General features: G+C 39.1%; 3 protein-coding genes across 4 annotated transcripts; all 3 read left to right on the top strand.

The window, feature by feature from the left end:
* Positions 1-975: 975 nt before the first annotated feature.
* LOC110793093 (uncharacterized) lies at positions 976-9,143 on the top strand. 2 transcript variants are annotated; one of them, XM_021997936.2, is made up of 4 exons: positions 976-1,132; positions 3,354-3,464; positions 4,791-5,058; positions 8,890-9,143. In XM_021997936.2, exons 2-4 carry the CDS (start codon positions 3,381-3,383, stop codon positions 9,033-9,035), a joined length of 498 nt encoding a protein of 165 aa, XP_021853628.1. In that variant the 5' UTR covers positions 976-1,132; positions 3,354-3,380; the 3' UTR covers positions 9,036-9,143. The 2 variants fall into 2 exon arrangements, with proteins under 2 accessions (XP_021853628.1, XP_021853624.1); XM_021997932.2 differs by lacking the exon at positions 8,890-9,143 and adding an exon at positions 5,946-6,198.
* Positions 7,914-8,605, top strand: LOC110793107 (uncharacterized). Its single transcript, XM_021997948.2, has one exon. It carries the CDS (start codon positions 8,003-8,005, stop codon positions 8,483-8,485), a length of 483 nt encoding a protein of 160 aa, XP_021853640.1. The 5' UTR covers positions 7,914-8,002; the 3' UTR covers positions 8,486-8,605.
* Positions 9,144-15,373: 6,230 nt separating the features above from the next.
* On the top strand, positions 15,374-19,979 carry LOC110793088 (F-box protein At1g70590). The gene is made up of 4 exons (XM_021997928.2): positions 15,374-16,008; positions 18,132-18,265; positions 18,637-18,819; positions 19,476-19,979. The coding sequence occupies exons 1-4, from the start codon at positions 15,477-15,479 to the stop codon at positions 19,641-19,643; spliced, it is 1,017 nt and encodes a 338-aa protein (XP_021853620.1). The 5' UTR covers positions 15,374-15,476; the 3' UTR covers positions 19,644-19,979.
* Positions 19,980-20,662: the final 683 nt, after the last annotated feature.

The raw sequence follows: 20,662 nt of genomic DNA, 5'->3' as shown, positions 1-20,662 counted from the left end.
TTGTAAAAAACTAGAGGTTGGTCAACAACTCATCATGTGTAACGTATTTTGTTCCTCGTCATTATATTCAAGGTTCAACACAGATTAAACATTCATAGTTTTTCAGTGTCATTTTAATTTGTGTCGACTTGTGGGATCCTACTACATGTACACCTTGTATATAAGGCATCTTGTACACCGTGCTTTTCTATTGGTTGAAATGACCTATTTATTATTTTTCATTCTCATATTTTAGTGGGTTTGATTATGTGTCAACAAATTGATGGAGGTGTATAAGAGAATCTTGTACACTAGGTGTACATGTAGCCTTTTTCGACCTGTGGAGTTGCGGTCAGATCAAGTAGTATTTACTAACTTTTAAAAATTAAAAAATAAGAATAGAACTTCTTCTCCTTAATTAGTTTTGGCCACTTCCCCTGATGCAGTTAAAAGACGGGCTCGTCGCTGCGGCTATCTGTCATATATTGCAAAAACATAACACTCACTAAATGACAAAATAAACAAGGATTGTAGTAGGAAAAGACAAAGAAAACTCAGTACCATTTCAGTACCATCTCAGTTACCATTTCGTTAAAAAGAGTATCATTTCGTTATATTCAGTATCATTTCGTTAAAAATAATACCATTCCGTTAAAAAGAGTACTATTTCTTCGGAAAAAAAAGTGCCATTTCATTCAAAAAAGTACAATTTCCCTAAAAAACATACTGTTCCATTTCTTTGGAAAAAAAATACCATTGTAAGCAAGAGATCTATGTATTGTTTACTGTGCAATCTCATTTCCCCCCAAAATTATTTTCATTTCTATTTGTTTTTGTTAGCAAACAAATAACAGATAGCCGCAGAGACTTCCTCGTTAAAAGACCCTATCTCAAATTCTCCATCATGTCAGCCCGGGCTGAAAAGTTCAAAATATGGCCTAGGTCTACGGGCTTTCGTGTCGGGCCGGGCCACGTCGTACCTATGATCTTTAGTTACAGTTACAATTGAGACTATACATGGTCGACATTTTCTACCGCTCCAAAGTCCAAACTCGACAGAATCGCTCTCTGCAACTCCGAGTCTCCTCCATCTTCGCTCTTCCGTCATCTCCAAACTCGACAAAGTTTCTTCCTTTCTCTTGCTCTCTTCCAGGTAATTGTGTCTTCTCTTTTTCAACTTTAATTTGGGGAATTGTTCTGTGAATTAAATGAGAAAGGGGCTTTTTATCGTTAGGTTACTACAAGTAAATTGAAATCCCCAAGTATTTCCAGTTTTCAATCTACTGCTCAATATAATTTATGACGCATTCATCGGTAGCATCTTTAATTATGGATACTGTCTGTCGCAACCGGAAAGTGCCATGGTTATATGCGCTATTCTCATATAAGTAAATGTTATTTTTTTTGGGAATTCCAGATTGTTCTTATATCAATTCTATTAGATTGTGTTCATTTTTTTTTAAATTTTAAATTGTGTAACTAAAATTGGCTAGAGTATGGTTTTTGGGTGAACTCTTGAATTGTAAAAGATGACAAATTGACAATAGAAGTTTTGTGTGTAGTAGCTTCTAACTGTGAGAAGTTTTCTGTAATTAGTAGGTAGGATTTTGAATTGGGGCATTGTGTAGTGGAGGTATGTTTGTAATTAGAGAACATGTCTTTCATGGTTGAAGTACATAGTGTATGTGCAGAAGTTTGTTTATAGCCATGTAGCTCGATTCGTTTAGACCTGTTCTATTTTTGGCTGGATCAGTTAGCTATAACTTGATATCTTAGTGTGATATTAGGCTTCATATCTGGAAACTTGACTTTTTGAGTTAAAAATATAAATCACAGTTGTGAATACCATGAGGTTATGATTTTTTTTTTTTTTGAATTAATGCGGTTATGAATCTTGTAAGCTTGTAAACTATTCTGTCTACAATCAGATCGACAAAAGGTTAAAATTCTACTGCTTGTGAACTATTAGAGTCTGAGGACCTTGTACAATATCACGGTCACCTACACAAACGAATCATGCTGTTAAAATTTCATTTATGTACCATTCTTTATCAGAAAGAATACTAGAAGACTTGCTATCTTCAAATGTTTTGAAGACTTCTTCTCGTGCTTGTCAACCTTGATGCTTGCTCAACAAAATAGCCAAACTCCAAACTAATAATGTTGATGTAGTTTCTTGTCCAACCATGTAGAATTGCTTACACTCATCAATTACCTCTTCGAGGCTCATCCCAGTATGCTAATTCCTGTTAGTGCCAGCAGATTGTTGGATCTCCTTTAAATTGGAATCCATTATTATACCCAAAATGTCCGCCTTTACCGTTTCTCCAGCCTCTATTTCCTCCTTTCTCTTGTTGATAATTGCATGCAGTAAACTATGTATCTGAACATGTATCTTTCTAAATCTCCTATTTCTCTATGTTACAAGAAAGGCATGAAAGTCGTTGATCTTACTACTATACAATAGTTGTCAAAATTATAAGCCGTTCTGTAGTAGTAGTTATAAATACCATGAAGTATGATAGAGTAGGCTTGTGGTATCCTTGGTGCCTATTTGGACACCATGTAAGGGATTATTTGGGGGATCACCAGTTTTTCCAATACCATAGTACCACTTTGGGGGGATTATTTGGGGGATCACCAGTTTTTCCATTACAAAATAAATGCAGTACATACCAAATATAATACAATCTCAAGCACCATAATACTCCCTCCGTCTCTTTTTGTTCTTTACGTTTTTCTTTTTTGGTGTTTCAAAATGTTCTTTACATTTCATTTTATATTATCACATAAATGCTTTAATATTCAATCAAAATTTGTGTCCAATGATTATTTTAACTAATTAAATTCATTGGGTCATTTAATCTTTCACACTTTTCAACTGTGACATTCAATTTTTCTCATTTTCCCAATATCATAATTTTGACATAAGTGAAAACATATAAATAAACGTAATTTTCCTCGTTCAAATAAAAAAAATAGAGGAATCTCAATACACATTAATTAGTCGTTAATAAACGTGTAAAAAGCCAAACGTAAAGAACAAAAAGAGACGGAGGGAGTAGTTTTTACCCCCTCCCAAAACCACCACTGATTTTTGGTGCCATAACCTTTCTTTTTCTATTAGTTGATCTGCCTCTGTTCATCGCTTGTCGCTCTCATACTCTCCTCATAAGTCATCCCTCTTTGTTTCGGTAACTCCCTTGTTTCAAAGCTAAGCTCTAAAACCGACAAAATCATTCTCTATTGTGGGTATTTCATTCCCTTCTGAGAGAGTGTTGATAGTATTTTATACTTTTGCATCCCACATACCTTGGTCTTCACTTCTGCATTTGATATAATTCTAATTTTATTTTGTACTTTTGTTATTTCAGGTGAATATTTGAAGAAATTAATTGACTATGAATGAAAATATGATACAAATGCAACAACAACTCACTAAGCTTGAAACTGAAGCTGAGTATCTACTTTTGGCACGGCTTCAGGTCGATATTTTATTCAAACTTTGTGTTTCTTTTCAATTTGTTGGTTTCCAATTCTATAAGTCAGGTCCTATACTGTATTTCTAGAACTTTTGCTGCTTGATAGTATGTCTAGGTTTTTCAGCTAAATAATTGTTGGTTTATGCTATGAATTAACATAGTTAAGGACAAAAACTGAGAGATTAAAGAAGGAAGAAGGATGATTAGGGAAGATCAAGCAAATATATGATGGAATTAATGCTATTCGAGGTGAATAATCACCAATTTCTGCCTAGCCATTCTTTCCAGATTCATAAGATAATGAGGCCGTGTGTGCTTTATATGGGGTGGTAATTTTTCGTAATCTGTGGGTATTCTTTGGGTACTAGCAGATCGATATATGCATGAGTGCTCCACTCGTTTAGGGTAATCACTTATTTTTGGTTCTTTATGTTTGATGCTGTATTTGATGCCTCGTTATCATTTGTCTTACATGTGAGTATGCTTGTTTTGATTGATGAAACTATGGAAATATTTCATCTTCATTATTTAACCTGAGAATTGTGTTGTCTAAGAATGTCTTCAGATATCTGACTTTGTGTTAGGGTTTATATTGTTCTCAGTCTGCTCGCTGTCAGAATTGTTTGACGATAACGACGCGTTAATGAAAGACCAAACTCATTTGTGAAATGTATGGTCAGTTGTGTTTGTTTTAAAGGTAGGACTTTACCGTGATTTTTTTGTTTTGTTGCATTAGTAACTAAACTTATTACTGGGGATACATAAGTTTGATGGATACATTTGGTGATGATCTAATGTTTTCAATAGATTCAAAAGATTTTCAAACTGGATTAAGGGTCAATTTGAAACATCCTATTTGTTATCTTACGGATAAGGCTGCACGTATGTAAGACCCCCCCAACCCCGAAGCATAAAAAAATCTAGGTTTTCAGGCTAAATAAAAATTACTAGTAGTACTCAGAATACAAGACTACTGACTTTTCTTTTCCCTATCCCTTTCTTTTGGATTCCCAACTGAAGTAATTTTTTTCCCAGGATAGTATGCGGATTTCACAATTTGTTAACAATCCATGAAAGTGCTAAATCTTGAAATAGTATTAAAAGTTGTTCTTAATTGAAAAAATACCAAGTCCTGGATTTGTTGCCTGATGTATGCAAACTAATTTTGCAGTCTGTATTTCTGCTCGACCAGTCAGTAGAGTCCATATTAGTTGTTCCAGTTGGCCTTTGCACATCTTCATGAAATTAATAAGGGAAAATGTTGTCACACAACTGCTCAACCCCCACCCCCCAAGAAAAGGAAAATGTTTTCTCATTGTGAAGATTCAGGTTGTGGAAAATGACAGGTTAAGGAATGGGAACAGGGAAGCATTAACAGCACTCAGGAAGAAGGCACGTACAACAAAAACTAGTGTTCCTTCTCCATTTGACTCTATTATGAAGGAGATAGTGGGACAAGGTTCCAAAACATTGGTTCAAGAAGTATGTCCGACCTGTGGAAATCATGATGCGACTGAAAATATGTGGATGATGTTCCCTGGAACAGATGTCTTTGCTCAGGTCCCCTTTCATGCTGCTCATACCATTTTAGAAGAAGGTGTGTTATTGCTGCATTTCTCTTCATTTGGTATTCTTAGTCATCTTGTCTGTTTCTACATCTTTTTAAAGTGAGCTCTATCGTCAATGCAATGGTAGATTGGTCAATTAAAATTTACGGCCACAATATTTGGACTATATTATCTCATCAGTTCTTTTAAAGGAGCAGTCTAGTACAAATACTCGTATCTTAGTCAGATTTTAACTTTTAAAAGCTTGAACCTTTGCCCACTCGTATGATTTTGAGTTATACAACATTACAACCGGTTGTGAACTCAAGAATCTTTATTAACTGATTGCGAACTTGCTGCCAGCCTGCCAATCTTTTGCAACCTTGAAGTTTTGAATTGCTTGTGATCATTCCTTGGCTAATTTCTGAAGCACTATGTTGGCAAAAAAAATTCTTCATAAACTATGAAATGCCATACCAAATTACCAATAGAATCTAACACAAATACTTAAGGTGAAATAGAAAGCCTTGAGTAATGTAGCTGAAGCTTTGAATCACTTTTTGAGTTTTTTCTTTCTCTCTCTCGGTAGATTCTTATACTAGTGGCTTTATAAATACATGCTGGGAAATTTGACAGAGAATACCATATGTATCTGTTTTAGAAATTTGCCTTTTCCATGTCTGTGAAAAGATTTACTTTTGTAATAATGTGGTACTCTTTTGTACTTAAATGAAGGGAAATTCTCCGTACAAGAGACCACTATGGTATCCTAATCAACACTAACATGTATGCTATGTTATCATAAGACCAGGGTAACTTCTTGCAATTTTAAAAAGCAGCTAATCTGTAATGCTAATGAAAGAGAAACTATATTGTAATGTCGTCTTTGGTGCAGTGGTGAATGTTTAATTTTATTATTTTGTTGATGCTGTTGCAGATCAAGACCGGCTCGACTCTGATTTGAAGGAGCTGCAAAGTCTTCTTAAAGAGAAGTCTTTGATAATCTCGGAACAGGGTGCTCTTTCCGACAAGATTAGTCCGGGGACTCTTAGGTCTTTAGTGACATTAACGGACAAAAAGTAAACATTCCTAACCAAATCCAACTAGTTTTGAGTTTTTGATCCTGTACTCTGTAGTCTGTATAATCTGATTATGTATATCCATCAATCTAAGGCATCAAAATTGGTTTATATGTTTAAATGTCAGGAAGATTTAATGGTTTTGGTAGGCATTACACCACAAATATGTATGGGCCAAGGCACGGCACAATACGCTAAATTTAGTAAACTTAGGCTTAGGCTCGACAACTGCGGACCTGCGCCTTGCTTTGTACCTTTTAGCCCGGTACGATCTAGGGCTCGGTCCAAAGCCCTTCCTGACCAAGCCCATGGCCATCTTTATATGCTGCCCGTCTGTTGAAAATGCTTTTCAGACAGGCTTTACAAAATTTTGCAGAATTTGAGAACAATTGTGACTCTGTAGAGTGAGGTCGGGGACTACTACTAGTGAGTAGTGACTGTGAGGATCCAGAGAGGAGATGATGCAAAGGCGAGGGGCAGAATTGTCAAATAAATGACGTTACCAAGTAATTGAGGGCGGTGTTTAGTAATTTCCTTTCCAAATTGTGTTCAATCATCATGCTAAAGTATCTATATTTAGGAATTCAACTAACTTTTATGGTTCATTTATAACCAATAATTCCACTAATATGTGAATTTTCAACTAGGTGGTCATCTTTCAACTAATACTTCTAGAGTTGTAGGTGCACAAAATAAGTACCTACACATCATTTTCTCCATTTTGTCCGTCTTGTGGGATATCGACAATCGACTGAATCAAAATTCATTTTTACTTATATTATGTTATAACAATGACTTGAATAGACATGGCAAAATTAACCTAGTTATCTAATTGAAAATCCGACACTAGCCAACATTACTTGACCCAAATTTAAGTTGATCAAAACTTAACCCAACTAAAACCAACCAACAATTCACAATTTTTTGGTTACTCTGTATATTATAAGTCTATTGACAATTCGATAGAATAGCAAGACTTCGTCCTTAATCTAATCGGCGAATTGACATAAGTTGACCCGACACGAACCCAAGACGGATTTCGCGGCAGCAGCGGTGCACAAACTAACAAAAAAAAGCGGGATGAATACGTGATTACGTGAATACCTTCTTTACGGGATATGAAATACCAATGGGGTATGTGCGTGTAACCGACACTTTCACGTAGAGCTGGCAAAGGGTAGGGTTGGGTTTCGAGATCGGGTCGACCCATTTATAAACGGGTTGAGAGTTTCCCAACTCAACCCGACCTGTTTAATTAAACGGGTTGAGATTTTCAACCCAACCCAACCCAACTTTAAACGGGTTGACCTGAAGTTGACCCATTTAATTTTTTTTTTTCCACTTTTAAGTGTAAATTGACTTGACAAGTTGATTATTTTTTGTGACATATCTCATAGCAAAAAGTAATACTTCAATATATATTTGATATGAATCAAAACGTTAAATAATTATTCAATGTTGAAGGGAAAATGAGAAATACAATATTTCAAATAACATTCTAAAGATCTATATTACATACTTGCTTGAACTTAAACGGGTTAGACAGATTATTTTCGAGTTGAAAATTTCAACCTGGCCCAACCTATTTAACTAAACAGGTTTAATTAAGTTAACCCATTTAATTAAACGGGTTGAAAATCTTAACTCACCCCTCTATTGTTGGGCTAGGTTCAGGTTGGATTGAGTCCACTTTTGCCAGCTTTACTTTCATAGTTTCATGGGCAAATACGCCCACAAATAACCCAAACCGCCTTATTAACCGACTCAAGCCCAAATACCTGTATTAACTAACCATAATTAATACAGAGTGCTTGTCCTTTTCTTTCCCAAAACATTCCAATAAACTCTTCTCATCTCTAACAATTTTCCCCCTTTTCTTCAAACTAATCCCTAATTTTCTCTCTCTTCCCTAAAAATGGAGGCCACAGGAGAAAACCTCACCTTCCTACGCAAAATCCGTCCACCAAGCTTCGAGGAAGCCGGGTTAGAAGACTGCGCGTTACCTCCAGAATCCATCAAAGAAGCCTTCTTCAAAGCAGCCTCCGCCGTTGGCTCCCGCGCCGGCAATGTTTTCGCCGGCGACAATGACGAGGTTGATGGCGGATGTATCAGCGATCCTTGGATAGAAAAACCTGCGCCGTCGGATGCGTTGGTGGGGATCGAACCTGAGATTAGACCTCCGGGAGCCTGCGCTACCGGAAAGAGCGGCGGTTTTGGTGGAAATGGTGAGCCGGCGAGTGATGTGGTGGTGGTTGGCGGAGAGGGCGGCAAAGGTGGTGGAGATTGTGTGGATGGGTTAAGGGGGTTGGAGATTAAGGACAAGAATGATGAAGGAGATAATGAGGAACAAGATGAGAAGAAACCAACTTTAGTTGAGGGATATTTCTTAAATCCTTAAATTTTTAATTTTCATTGTATTTGCAAGCTATTTTGTAGTATCTGTAAATATAAAATAATGTTGTAAAATGTTTTTGAGTTTTTTGTAACTCAAAATGAATGCTTAATGATTCTGTTTTTACTTTGTTGTGTCTTTATAATAATATTGCGCATAAGAAATTCAGAATAGACATTAGAGTTTTTTTGGTACATAAACCATGAATCCATGGCAGAACAATTATTGGTGATTTGTTGAATATCTATTCAAAACATAAATGTATTGCTATGTTATCATAAGACCAGGGTGATTTCTTGCAATTTTAAAAAGCAGTTAATCTGTAATGCTAATGAAAAGATAAACTATACTGTAATGTCTTTTGTGCAGTAAGAATGTTTAATTTTATTATCTTTATGATGCTGTTGCAGATCAAGAGCGGCTCGACTCTAATTTGAAGGAGCTGCAAAGTCTTCTCAAAGAGAAATCTCTGATAATCTCGGAACAGGGTGCTCTTTCTGACAAGATTAGCCCGGGGACTCTTAGGTCTTTAGTGACATTAACAGACAAAAAGTAAACATTCCTAACCAAATCCAACTAGTTTTGAGTTTTTGATCCTGTACTCTGTAGTCTGTATAATCTGATTCTGTATATCCATTATCCATCTATCTAAGGCATCAAAATTGGTTTATATGTAAATATCAGGAAGTTTTAATGGTTTTGATCGGCATTACACTACAAATATGTATGGGCCACCGGCCACGGCCCTCTATCCAGCTAAAGATGGCTGTGGGCCTGGCTGGCTCGACCCGCCACGAAAAAAGTACGGCCCAACACGAGCTCAAAGTAGTGGGCTGTGTTTGGGCCACATTTTGTTTGGTAAAAGCACGACGCAACACGCTAAATTTAGTTTAAATTAGGCTTAAGCCCACAATCGTGGACCTGGGCCCTGTTTTGTACTTTTCAGCCCGGTACGATGTAGGGTGGGCTCGGTCCAAAACCCGTCCCAACCAGGCCCACGGTCATCTTTATATGCAGCCTGTCTGTTGAAAATGCTTTTCCAAATGGGCTTACAAAATTTTGCAGAAATTTGAGAACGATTGTGACTCTGTAGAGTGAGGTGGGGGACTGGTGACTGTGAGGATCGAGAGAGGAGATGGTGGTAAAGGCGAGGGGCAGAATTGTCAAAATAAATGAGGGTACCAAGTAATTGAGGGCGGTGTTTAGTAATTTCCTTTCCAACTTGTGTTCAATCATCATGCTAAAGTATCTATATTTAGGAATTCAACTAATTTTTATGGTTCATTTATAACCAATCATTCCACAAATATGTGAATTTTCAACTACGTGGTCATCTTTCAACTAATACTTCTAGAGTTGTAGTTGTAGGTGCACAAAATAAGTATCTAAACATCATTTTCTCCATTTTGTCCGTCTTGTGTGATATCGGCAATCGACCGAATAAAAATTCATTTTGACTTGCACTATGTTACAACAATGACCTGTATAGAAATCGAGCGGTATATGGGCTCGCAAATCATGGTGTTTATCAAGAGACTCTTGTCTACTTTTTTCATTCAACCTCTGCCGGCTTTAGTTAGTATTTAGGCGAGGATATTAGTGCTGTGGCCTTACTGTTGGAGTCTATTTGGTCGTTGTCTGATGTTTGAATAAGTCACTGGTGGTTTCTGCAGTCCTAGTCTTTAGGAGATTATGTAGGGGAGTCATGAAAAGTCTGTTTCCTAGTATTTCGATTGTTTCTGTTGTTCTGTTGTTTCCTTTGATTCCTGTAAGGCTATTTAACGCCACTGTTATTTACTTAATGATGTATCACTTTCAGTTTACATTTCACATTTGGTATCAGAGCCAGAAAAAAGTAAACAGCCTGTGTGAAAGAGTGATCAAGAGAAAATCAAAAGATGAGTGAGAGGAGAGAAGAAAAGTTTGTGCAGCCTGCCATCCCAAAGTTCGATGGCCACTATGATTTCTGGTCCATGACGATGGAGAACTTTATCAGGAGCAGAGAGTTGTGGAGTCTGGTGGAAGATGGAATCCCGACGCCGTCGATAGGAACATCACCAGCAAGTGAGGCACAGCGAAAGTTGGTGGAGGATGCGAAGCTGAAGGACTTGAAGGTCAAGAACTTTCTGTTCCAGTCCATTGACAGAGAGATTCTGGAGACAATTCTTGACAAAAGCACCTCCAAAGCAATTTGGGAATCCATGAAAAAGAAGTATCAAGGAACCACAAAGGTGAAAAGGGCACAACTCCAAGCATTGAGAAGAGAGTTTGAGTTGCTGACCATGAAGGAAGGAGAGAAGATCGATGTTTTCTTGGGAAGAACATTGACGGTGGTGAACAAGATGAAGTTGAACGGAGAAACAATGGAGCAGAGCACGATTGTGAGCAAGGTTCTTCGATCTCTGACTCCAAGATTCAACTACGTGGTATGTTCGATTGAAGAATCGAATGACTTGAGCGTAATGGGTGTTGATGAGCTGCACGGAAGCCTACTCTGTCACGAGCAGAGGATGAATGGAAGTGTCCACGAGGAGCAGGCACTGAAGGTGTCACACGATGAGAGACCCAGTCGAGGCAGAGGTCGTGGAACATTCCGAGGAGGGCGTGGCAGAGGAAGAGGGAGAGCTTTTGTGAATCGTGCTACAGTTGAATGTTACAATTGCCATAAGTTAGGACATTTCCAAAACGAATGTCCAGAGTGGGAGAAGGCAAATTACGCTCAACTGGATGAAGAAGAGGAGTTGCTTTTGATGGCTTACCTTGAGGAGCATCAGGCAGAAAGAGAAGAGATATGGTTTCTCGATTCAGGATGTAGCAACCATATGACTGGATGCAAGGAATGGTTTTTTAATCTAGAAGAGGGAATCAATCGATCGGTGAAACTCGAAAATAACACGAGAATGTCTGTGGTGGGAAAAGGAAGCGTGAAGATCCAAGCAAATGGGCTCGTTCAAGTCATACCAGAGGTGTATTACGTTCCTGAGCTCAAGAACAATTTGCTCAGCCTTGGGCAATTGCAGGAGAGAGGATTGGCGATTCTGATTCGCGATGGGAATTGCAGAGTATATCATCCAGGGAAAGGAGTGATCATGGACACGACGATGAGTGGAAATCGAATGTTTTTCATTCAAGTGTCCAAACCACAGAAGAATCCGATGAAGAATCCGATGTGCCTGCAAACGGAAGAAGAAATTGAGAAGGAAACGCACCTGTGGCACTGTAGATTTGGGCATCTAAATCAAGATGGGCTGAAGATGCTATCAAACAAGAAAATGGTTGTTGGGCTTCCTGACCTAAAGCCCACCAAGGAACTTTGCTCTGTTTGTTTGTCTGGGAAACAACACAGAGAGACGATGTCGAGAAAAAGTTCCTGGAGAGCTTCGCGACAGCTTCAACTGATACACTCGGATATATGCGGGCCGATTTCTCCAATTTCGCACAGTGGCAAGCGATACATCCTGAGCTTTATTGATGATTTTTCCAGGAAGGCTTGGGTTTACTTTCTCCATGAAAAATCGGAAGCATATGCCACTTTCAAAATCTTCAAAGCAAGCGTAGAGAAGGAAATCAATGGATTCATAGCTTGCTTGAGGACAGATCGGGGAGGAGAGTTTACCTCGAACGAATTCGGTGAATTCTGCAAATCTCACGGTATCACTCGACAACTTACTGCAGCGTTTACACCACAGCAGAACGGAGTAGCTGAGAGGAAAAACAGGACCATTATGAATGCTGTTCGATCAATGCTAAGTGAGAGGAAGGTGCCAAAAGAGTTTTGGTCTGAAGCAACAAAGTGGAGTGTTCATATCCAGAACCGATCTCCAACAGCAGCGGTAGAAGGAATGACTCCTGAGGAAGCTTGGAGCGGTTCAAAACCTGTGGTGGAATACTTTCGTGTCTTTGGGTGCATAGGATATGTGCATATACCGGACCAGAGGAGAAAGAAGCTAGATGATAAAAGCAAGAAGTGTGTCTTTCTTGGAGTTAGTGAGGAATCAAAAGCATGGAGACTGTATGATCCGATTACGAAGGCGATCGTAGTAAGCAAAGACGTAGTCTTTGACGAAAGCAAAAGTTGGGATTGGGATCAAGCTGTAGAGGAAGACAAAATTCTTGAATGTGGCGATGAAGAAGTGGAGAACGCAGAAGAAGAAGGAGATGAAGAAGAAGGAGATGACACGCCAAATGAGACCAGTCCCATTGGGTCAAGTGGCGAGTCTTCTGCGTCGGGTGGTAATTTATCTCCACCAAGCCCAGGTTTGTCGTCTCCAAGTCTGGTTCTGCCAGCTGCAGGAGCACGTGCACGTACACGTAAAACACCAGCATACTTGGCTGATTATGTTGTAGGAGATGGAGATGATATAGAAGCAAGCTTGTCTGTCATGCTGTTGATGATGATGACAGAGAGTGATCCTGTTCGCTTTGATGAGGCAGTGAAAGACAATGTGTGGAGAGAAGCGATGGATCGTGAGATCCAATCCATTGTGAAGAACAACACTTGGGAGCTAACCACCTTACCTGAAGGCATTTCATCAATTGGAGTGAAATGGATATACAAAACCAAGCTAAATGAAGATGGCGAAGTTGATAAACATAAGGCGAGATTGGTCGCGAAAGGTTATGCTCAATGTTACGGCATAGACTACACTGAAATCTTTGCTCCGGTCGCGAGGCTCGACACGATTCGAACAATACTTGCGGTTGCTGCACAAAATAATTGGGAGATCTTTCAGTTGGATGTTAAAAGCGCATTCCTACATGGAGAATTGAAAGAGGATGTGTATGTAAGGCAACCAGAAGGATACATAAAAGAAGGAGAAGAAGACAAGGTTTATAAGCTGAAGAAGGCGTTGTACGGGCTCAAACAGGCTCCACGGGCTTGGTACAACCGAATTGAAGGATACTTTCTGAAGGAGGAGTTTGAAAGGTGTTCCAGCGAGCATACTCTGTTCACTAAGACAAAAGGAGGCAATATTCTCATTATCAGCTTATATGTTGATGATTTAATCTTCACCGGGAATGATAAGGCAATGTGTGATGAGTTTAAGAAGTCAATGATGATGGAATTTGAGATGTCGGATCTAGGAAAAATGAAGCATTTCCTTGGAGTTGAGGTGAAACAGAGTGATGCAGGAATCTTTGTCTGTCAAAAACAATATGCTCGTGAGGTTTTAGCAAGGTTTGGGATGAAGGAAAGCAATGCGGTAAAAAACCCCATCGTGCCCGGAACGAAACTAAGGAAGGATGAAAGTGGCGAGAAAGTAGATGAAACCATGTTCAAACAATTGGTTGGGAGTCTCATGTACTTAACAGTGACAAGGCCCGACTTAATGTATGGGGTGTGTCTCATAAGTCGTTTTATGGCGAATCCGAAAATGTCACATTGGCTTGCTGCGAAAAGGATTTTAAGGTACCTGAAAGGCACACTTGATTTTGGAATCCTTTACAGGAGAAGTGAGAACAGCAGTCCGAACCTCATGGCCTTCACGGACAGTGATTACGCTGGCGATTTGGATGATCGAAGGAGCACGACGGGCTGTGTGTTCTTGATGGCGTCCGGTGCGATCTCTTGGGCATCAAAGAAACAGCCTGTTGTAGCACTCTCTACCACTGAGGCAGAATATATAGCTGCTGCATTTTGTGCGTGTCAGTGTGTGTGGATTAGAAGAGTTCTAGAGAAGATCGGTGCTGAAGAAAAATCTGCAACTGTGATTCAGTGTGACAACAGCTCGACAATTCAATTGTCAAAGCATCCAGTTCTTCACGGCAAAAGCAAACACATCGAAGTAAGGTTTCATTATCTCAGAGAATTGGTGAATGGTGAAACAGTCAAGTTAGAGTACTGTGCAACAGAAAATCAAGTCGCAGACATATTCACCAAACCATTGAAGTTGGAGCAGTTCGAGAAGCTACGTGCACTACTTGGAATGGTTTCTATGTCTGAAGTAAGCTGAATTCAGAGGAATTAGCTTAAGGGAGGGTATGTTGGAGTCTATTTGGTCGTTGTCTGATGTTTGAATAAGTCACTGGTGGTTTCTGCAGTCCTAGTCTTTAGGAGATTATGTAGGGGAGTCATGAAAAGTCTGTTTCCTAGTATTTCGATTGTTTCTGTTGTTCTGTTGTTTCCTTTGATTCCTGTAAGGCTATTTAACGCCACTGTTATTTACTTAATGATGTATCACTTTCAGTTTACATTTCACACTTACCACGTCTAATTCCTTTGTAGTTTATATTTTCTGATTTCTTGTACGTTTTTTTTATTCTCCTGTGAATTACAAGCTCCGTAAAATTCTTAAATAGAGAAAAAAGAACATATTGAAACCTTAGTTCTAGTTCCGTGGCGGTGACACACGCCTCCCTCCAGGCTCAAACGAAATTCCTTTTACGAAGTATATAACTCTTGCAGGGGCAAGACAAACCATACTATAGAAAAATACACTCTGATCTTCTCAAATGAAACACCACCCTGGAGAAAATATCTAAACTAATAAGTTACGCTTTCACATTTTAATCAAAAAATAAACGATGACCTGTATAAACCTGGCAAAATTAACTTAGTTACCTAATTGAAAATCGATCACTAGCCAACATTACTTAACCCAACTAAAACCGATCAATATAATAAGAAATACTTCACAATTATTTTATTACTCTGTATATTACTTTGTATAAGTCTATTGCAATACGATCGATAGCAAGACTCTGTCCTTAATCCAATCGACGAATTGACATAAATTGACCCGACGCGAACCCAAGAGGGGCTTCGCGGCAGCAGCGGTGCACAAACTAACCAAAAAAACGCGGGAGGAATACGTGAATATCATCCACAATACCTTCTTTACCAAACTTATTCTTTTTTAATTTATTTTTATTAAAAAATTCACATTTTATTTCCTATTTTTTCTCTTCTTCGTCAATCTTCACTTCTTATTCCTCACTAGTACCTCACAATCACAAAACGCCATTTTCACCTGCCCCACCAATCCAACGGTCCGAAATGAATCAAAAAACATGGCCATCTCGATCCGACGGCTCTCCATTCACCGCTCTCCCCCTCGCAAAAAACCACCACTTCTCCTCCAAATCCTACTTTCTAGACCGTCCGATCAAGACCCGACTTTCCTTTTCACCGTCCGATCACCACCGTCGCGATCAGCGAGACTTCTCATCCTTGCCGTACGATCTTCTGACTAAGATAGCGGCGGGATTCTCTCACCGGGACTTAAACGCAGCGTCTTTGGTGTGTAAGTCATGGAGCGACGCGTTGAGGCCGCTGAGGGAGGCGATGTTGTTGTTGCGGTGGGGTAAGCGGTTTAAACATGGGCGGGGCGGAGTACGGCCCAACTTGGAGAAGGCGTTGGACTCTTTCTTGAAAGGCGCGGCCCGTGGTTCGAGCCTTGCTATGGTGGATGCGGGTTTGGTTTATTGGGAAATGGGCCGAAGAGAAGATGGGATTGCTTTTTACAGAAGAGCTGCTGAGCTTGGTGATCCTTCTGGTCAGTGTAATTTAGCCATTGCTTTCTTACAAGGTAACTTCTTTTTTCTATTTCAAATTCGCATTTTTAATGTTTCAAATTCGCATTTTTAATGTTTTTAATGTTTCAAATTCGCATTTTTAATGTTTTTAATGGTGAAACTTGAGACTTGAGAGTGAGGAAGGAGTAAAATGTAAAGACTATTTTGTTTTAACTTAATAGTGATTTTGTAGAGGTGTTAGAAATGGATTTGGTGTAGGTGTTAGAAATGGTACAAAACTAGAGGGTTTTGTAGGTAGGAAGGTAATTGGTAAGAATACTTTTGGGAGTAAAATGTGAGGAAAGACTTTGAATTTTGTGAAGTTCTTATGTTGCTAAAACGCCAAAAAGTTAGCAAAATCATTGGGTAGTTTGCCTAAGACGTGGAGAAGCAAGATTTTGCTTTTGGATGCGATTTCAAGAGTTGGCATTTTATGTGGATAGCTTGTCATGAGACTCCTTACAAAGGAGTGGTTGGGCAAGATTTTTTTGTAGCATGGGCCTTGTTTGTAGTGTGTGTGGTTAGACGGAGGAGGCGGTAGTTCATGCGTTTAGGGAGTTTGTTATTGTAAAGGAAGTGTTGAGGATTAGTGGCATGAGTTTAGATTTTGTGCATGATCTAGGGGAGGCAAGATATTGGGTTTGGGTGGCTCTTAACTGTTAAATATCTACAGACTGCAGTGATGTAATGCAAGGAAGGATTGCATTATAAGGCTAAAGCGGTGCTTTGGAGGTTGAAGCTTGTGGCTTAGTATGTGGTTGAAAGAGTTTTGTCGTTGAAGGTGACTGTCGATGCATCATTTCGAAGGGTGTTAGTTGTTTCCATTTTGTTCTTGATGATATTCTAAGTTGTAGCTTGTGGTTTAATCTATGTTTTGGTCTCTTTTTTCAGAATAGAAGGCAATAGATTTGAGGAATTGATTATAGGTTATGAGTTACGGACCTTCCTTGAAACTAGTGAGGAAACTAATATTTTACATTTTAGGAGTATGCTTTTGGTACTAAATTTTGCATAGCTTAGTTATAGTGAGAATCTGGGACTCTAGGTATTGTAGTTACTTTGTGGATGGAAGGAAGGTGGTTGCTCGTGTTCTGTCATCAAGTGGTGGGTTGAGATGTTGGTGTCTTTTTGGAGGATGTGACCACCATATATTTTGGTGATGGTAGTTGAGGTAGTGGTAAACTGGTAATGAGTTGTAGGGTTGGTAATCATAGTCATAGGTTATACGTTTTCTGTGTGTTGAGGGCTCATGTCGTCTGATAGATATAGAAGATGCTTAGTATTTGGTGTTATCTCCTGATTAGGTGATTTGTTGATGTGGCTTTGGTGGATGGCTGGGGAAACTTTTGCAAGGATTTGCAAATTTGTAGGTAAAGGTGGAGGTCAGATTCATGACAGAGTTATTGACGATCTAACCACGCTCATTATGTGACTTATTTATTTCGGGCATTTAAAACTTCTTCTATACAGTATACACTGAAGTGGCTGAAGATTTGTGAGTGATCACGCAGCTAGTGATATATAAGAAGCTGTTTTGGGTGTGAGTTATCCCAAGTTCCTGGTAACAAATGGTAATTGTGTTTTAATTTCCAAGACATCAGTTGTGGGTGATGGGCAGATGGCATCTGTTGATACTTGATAGTCAAATCTGTGATTAACCCTACACATAGAATTCATACAAACCCCTTTGTTGTTATCTTCTCTAATTTTTTAAGAAGATATGCTACACTTTTTTCGGGTCATTGGTCTTGCATAATTGCAAAAGCTAAGACCTAGTGACGACTCTGACAAGAGATCTCAGTTAGCTATGGTTCTAATTTTTTCCCATTTCTCCAAGTAGGCTCAACATTGTAAATTTGTAACGGAAGTACTTATCACGGGATTATCCTGAAGTATTTTGGATCAATTTTTCTGAACTAGAGAGCAACCATTTTTCTTTTTTGCTGAGAAAATTCTGTAACAGATAGCCTACCCAGACTTCAGAGCGCCTCTTAACAATGGTGAAAATATGATGAACTGTACCAGTGTTGGGATAAAGGGCAAAGATATTTGTATACTCTATAAAACAGTAACAAAAATGCTTTGGGATGTTGAAATGTGCACAAAATGATACATATGCATGGTTATGTTTATGCAGCTGACTTTGCAAATCCTACGGAAGCGGTGAAGTGGTTATTGCAATCTGCTTCTGCTGGCCATGTCCGTGCTCAGTACCAACTAGCTCTATGTTTGCATCATGGGCGTGGGATTAAACGAAATCTACTTGAAGCTGTATGGATTTTCTTTTATTTTTTATACTCCGTACTTATTCAATATAATTACAGTGTTACTGGTATTAGTTTCAATATCAACATTGAAGAGATTGATAAACTCACTGCCTTACTGGGCCATAAACAAGCCCGTACATGAGAAGAGATTGACCATATATAAGCCTGATAGGGTTCCATCCTAAAACCCATTGGTGATAGACGGAGTAGCCCACTGTCCACCAATCTTATATGTTAGTTAATCTCTCTACTTCTCCAATGTGGGATAAGTAGTCCAATACTCACATGTGGATTATACCTTTAACAGAGATTGATCAAGGTAGTTTATAACAAGACACAGCAAAGGACTGATCTTTATAATTTTATTGTAAGCAGGCAAAGTGGTACCTGAGAGCTGCAGAGGGTGGATACGTCCGTGCAATGTACAATGTGTCACTCTGCTACTCAGTTGGTGAAGGGTTTTCCAAAAGTCATCCGCAAGCGAAGAAATGGATGAAGCGGGCTGCTGATCATGGTCACAGCAAAGCACAGTTTGAGCATGGACTTAATCTTTTCTCTGTATGTTCCATTTTTCTTCCTTTAAAAACTTGTTTGTGTGTCTGAATGTGTGTTTCTTGACTTGTACACCTGGGTCTTGGGCTGGGCCGGGCTGGGCCATCAACTTCAGAAACAAGCCCAGCCCAGGTCCTTTGGCTAATGCATGCACTTAACATGATTATTTGTTGGCGGTTCATATTACCGCAAAGTCTAGCATGAAACAATCTCACAGTAATTTACGCGGAATTAGCTTTGCATGGCCCACCTTGATCGGCCTAGGACCTAGCCCATGTTGAATTTTTTAAGGACGGGTTCTGGCCCAGCCTAGTTTCTTGGAATTTACTGTGTTTTTATATTTGTGATCAAGCTTTTGCCTGTTTAAATAAAAAGCTGACGCAGATATGATCGAGTATGTTGCATTCTATTGCATAACAATTATATCAACTATGATAACTACTTAATCTTTTCTCTGTATGTTCCATTTTTCTTCCTTTAAAAACTTTTTGTGTGGGTTTGAATGTGTGTTTCTTGACTTGTACACCTGGGTCCTGGTCTGGGCCAGGTCGGGCCATCAACTTCAGAAACAAGCCCTGCCCAGGGCCCGGTGGTCTTACTGCTTTATTTTAGCCTATCTCTTCTGCTTTAGGGTTTAAATTGAGAGATTCTGATTTTGGCAGGAAGGTGAATTGTCAAAAGCAGTTGTGTACCTGGAAGTGGCTAGTCGTGCAGGGGAGAGTGGTGCGTCTCATGTGAAGGATGTGATTATTCAACAACTATCGGTTGCATCACGTGATCGTGCTATGCGTCTTGCTGAAAACTGGCGCGCGTTGCCTTCATCACGCTGACCAGAGAGAGGTACTTACATTCTAGAAAAAACCCTCCCCCTGTTTTTCATTCGTTCCCTTCTCCGGGAAGCGATGTCTCATTTTTCTCTCTTGGGACATTTGAGGGCAGTCATGTAATTAAGCAGGAAAGTTACAAACACAAATAATAGTGCATGTTCTTTCTTGTTATGTGATCCAAGTGATATGGGACTGTGGGAGGCTGTATTTGTATAGAGATTAGAGACCCTGTCTGATTGTTACCACTTTTAAATGTAATGTTGAGTTGGGATGAAAGGTTTATGTAGAAAAACACAGACTTGGAGATGGGACAATATAATAAACTTATTACTCCCAATATATTTCCTTGGGTATCGTACTATCGTCTACCAAACGGGTTGTTAAAGTATTACTCTGTTTGACCTGTCCTAAAATGGTGCATACACGAATCTCTGGAAAAATATGCAGATAAAACATCTAATCCCATTAAACACCCTTGATTCATCCAGTGCCAAAACCGCCAATGTTTTTTTTGGTTCTACTACGAGGAGTTCCTACCGCCTTTGGCGAGTGGAGTAATCTCTTGCAGAGGTTCTCAACCATTCACATCAACCGAGTTGGTTGCGAAACTGCCAATATAAGTTATGTGACAAAATTTTCTTTTTAAAATGTTAACAAGAATGAAAATTACACATGCAAATTCTTTGTCACTAATGACCGACTTAATCGCTTACCAAACGGGTCGTTAACTTATTGAGATGGAAAAGGAGAGCATCTATATCAAGTAAAAGCAAGGTACACCTGAAAAGAATGGTACAGTATACAAGAGTAGGAATAAATATGGAAGGTATAGTAGGTAGCGAATTAGCGATGCAAACATAGGAATAGAATAATGAGTAGTAGTAGTACAAGGGAACCAAATGCAAGAGGTTGACTACATCGTTGGTGGACAGCGGCACAATTACCAAATACCCGGGGTAAAAACGATATTTTTACTTCATGGGATGAAAAGTCAAACAAAGTACTAAGTATCGGCAACAATG

This window comes from Spinacia oleracea, chromosome 1 (genome assembly GCF_020520425.1).
Source record: "Spinacia oleracea cultivar Varoflay chromosome 1, BTI_SOV_V1, whole genome shotgun sequence".
Taxonomy (NCBI): Eukaryota; Viridiplantae; Streptophyta; class Magnoliopsida; order Caryophyllales; family Amaranthaceae; genus Spinacia; species Spinacia oleracea.
The sequence above is the reverse complement of the archived record's forward strand: the minus strand, read 5'-3'. Positions and strand labels throughout refer to the sequence as shown.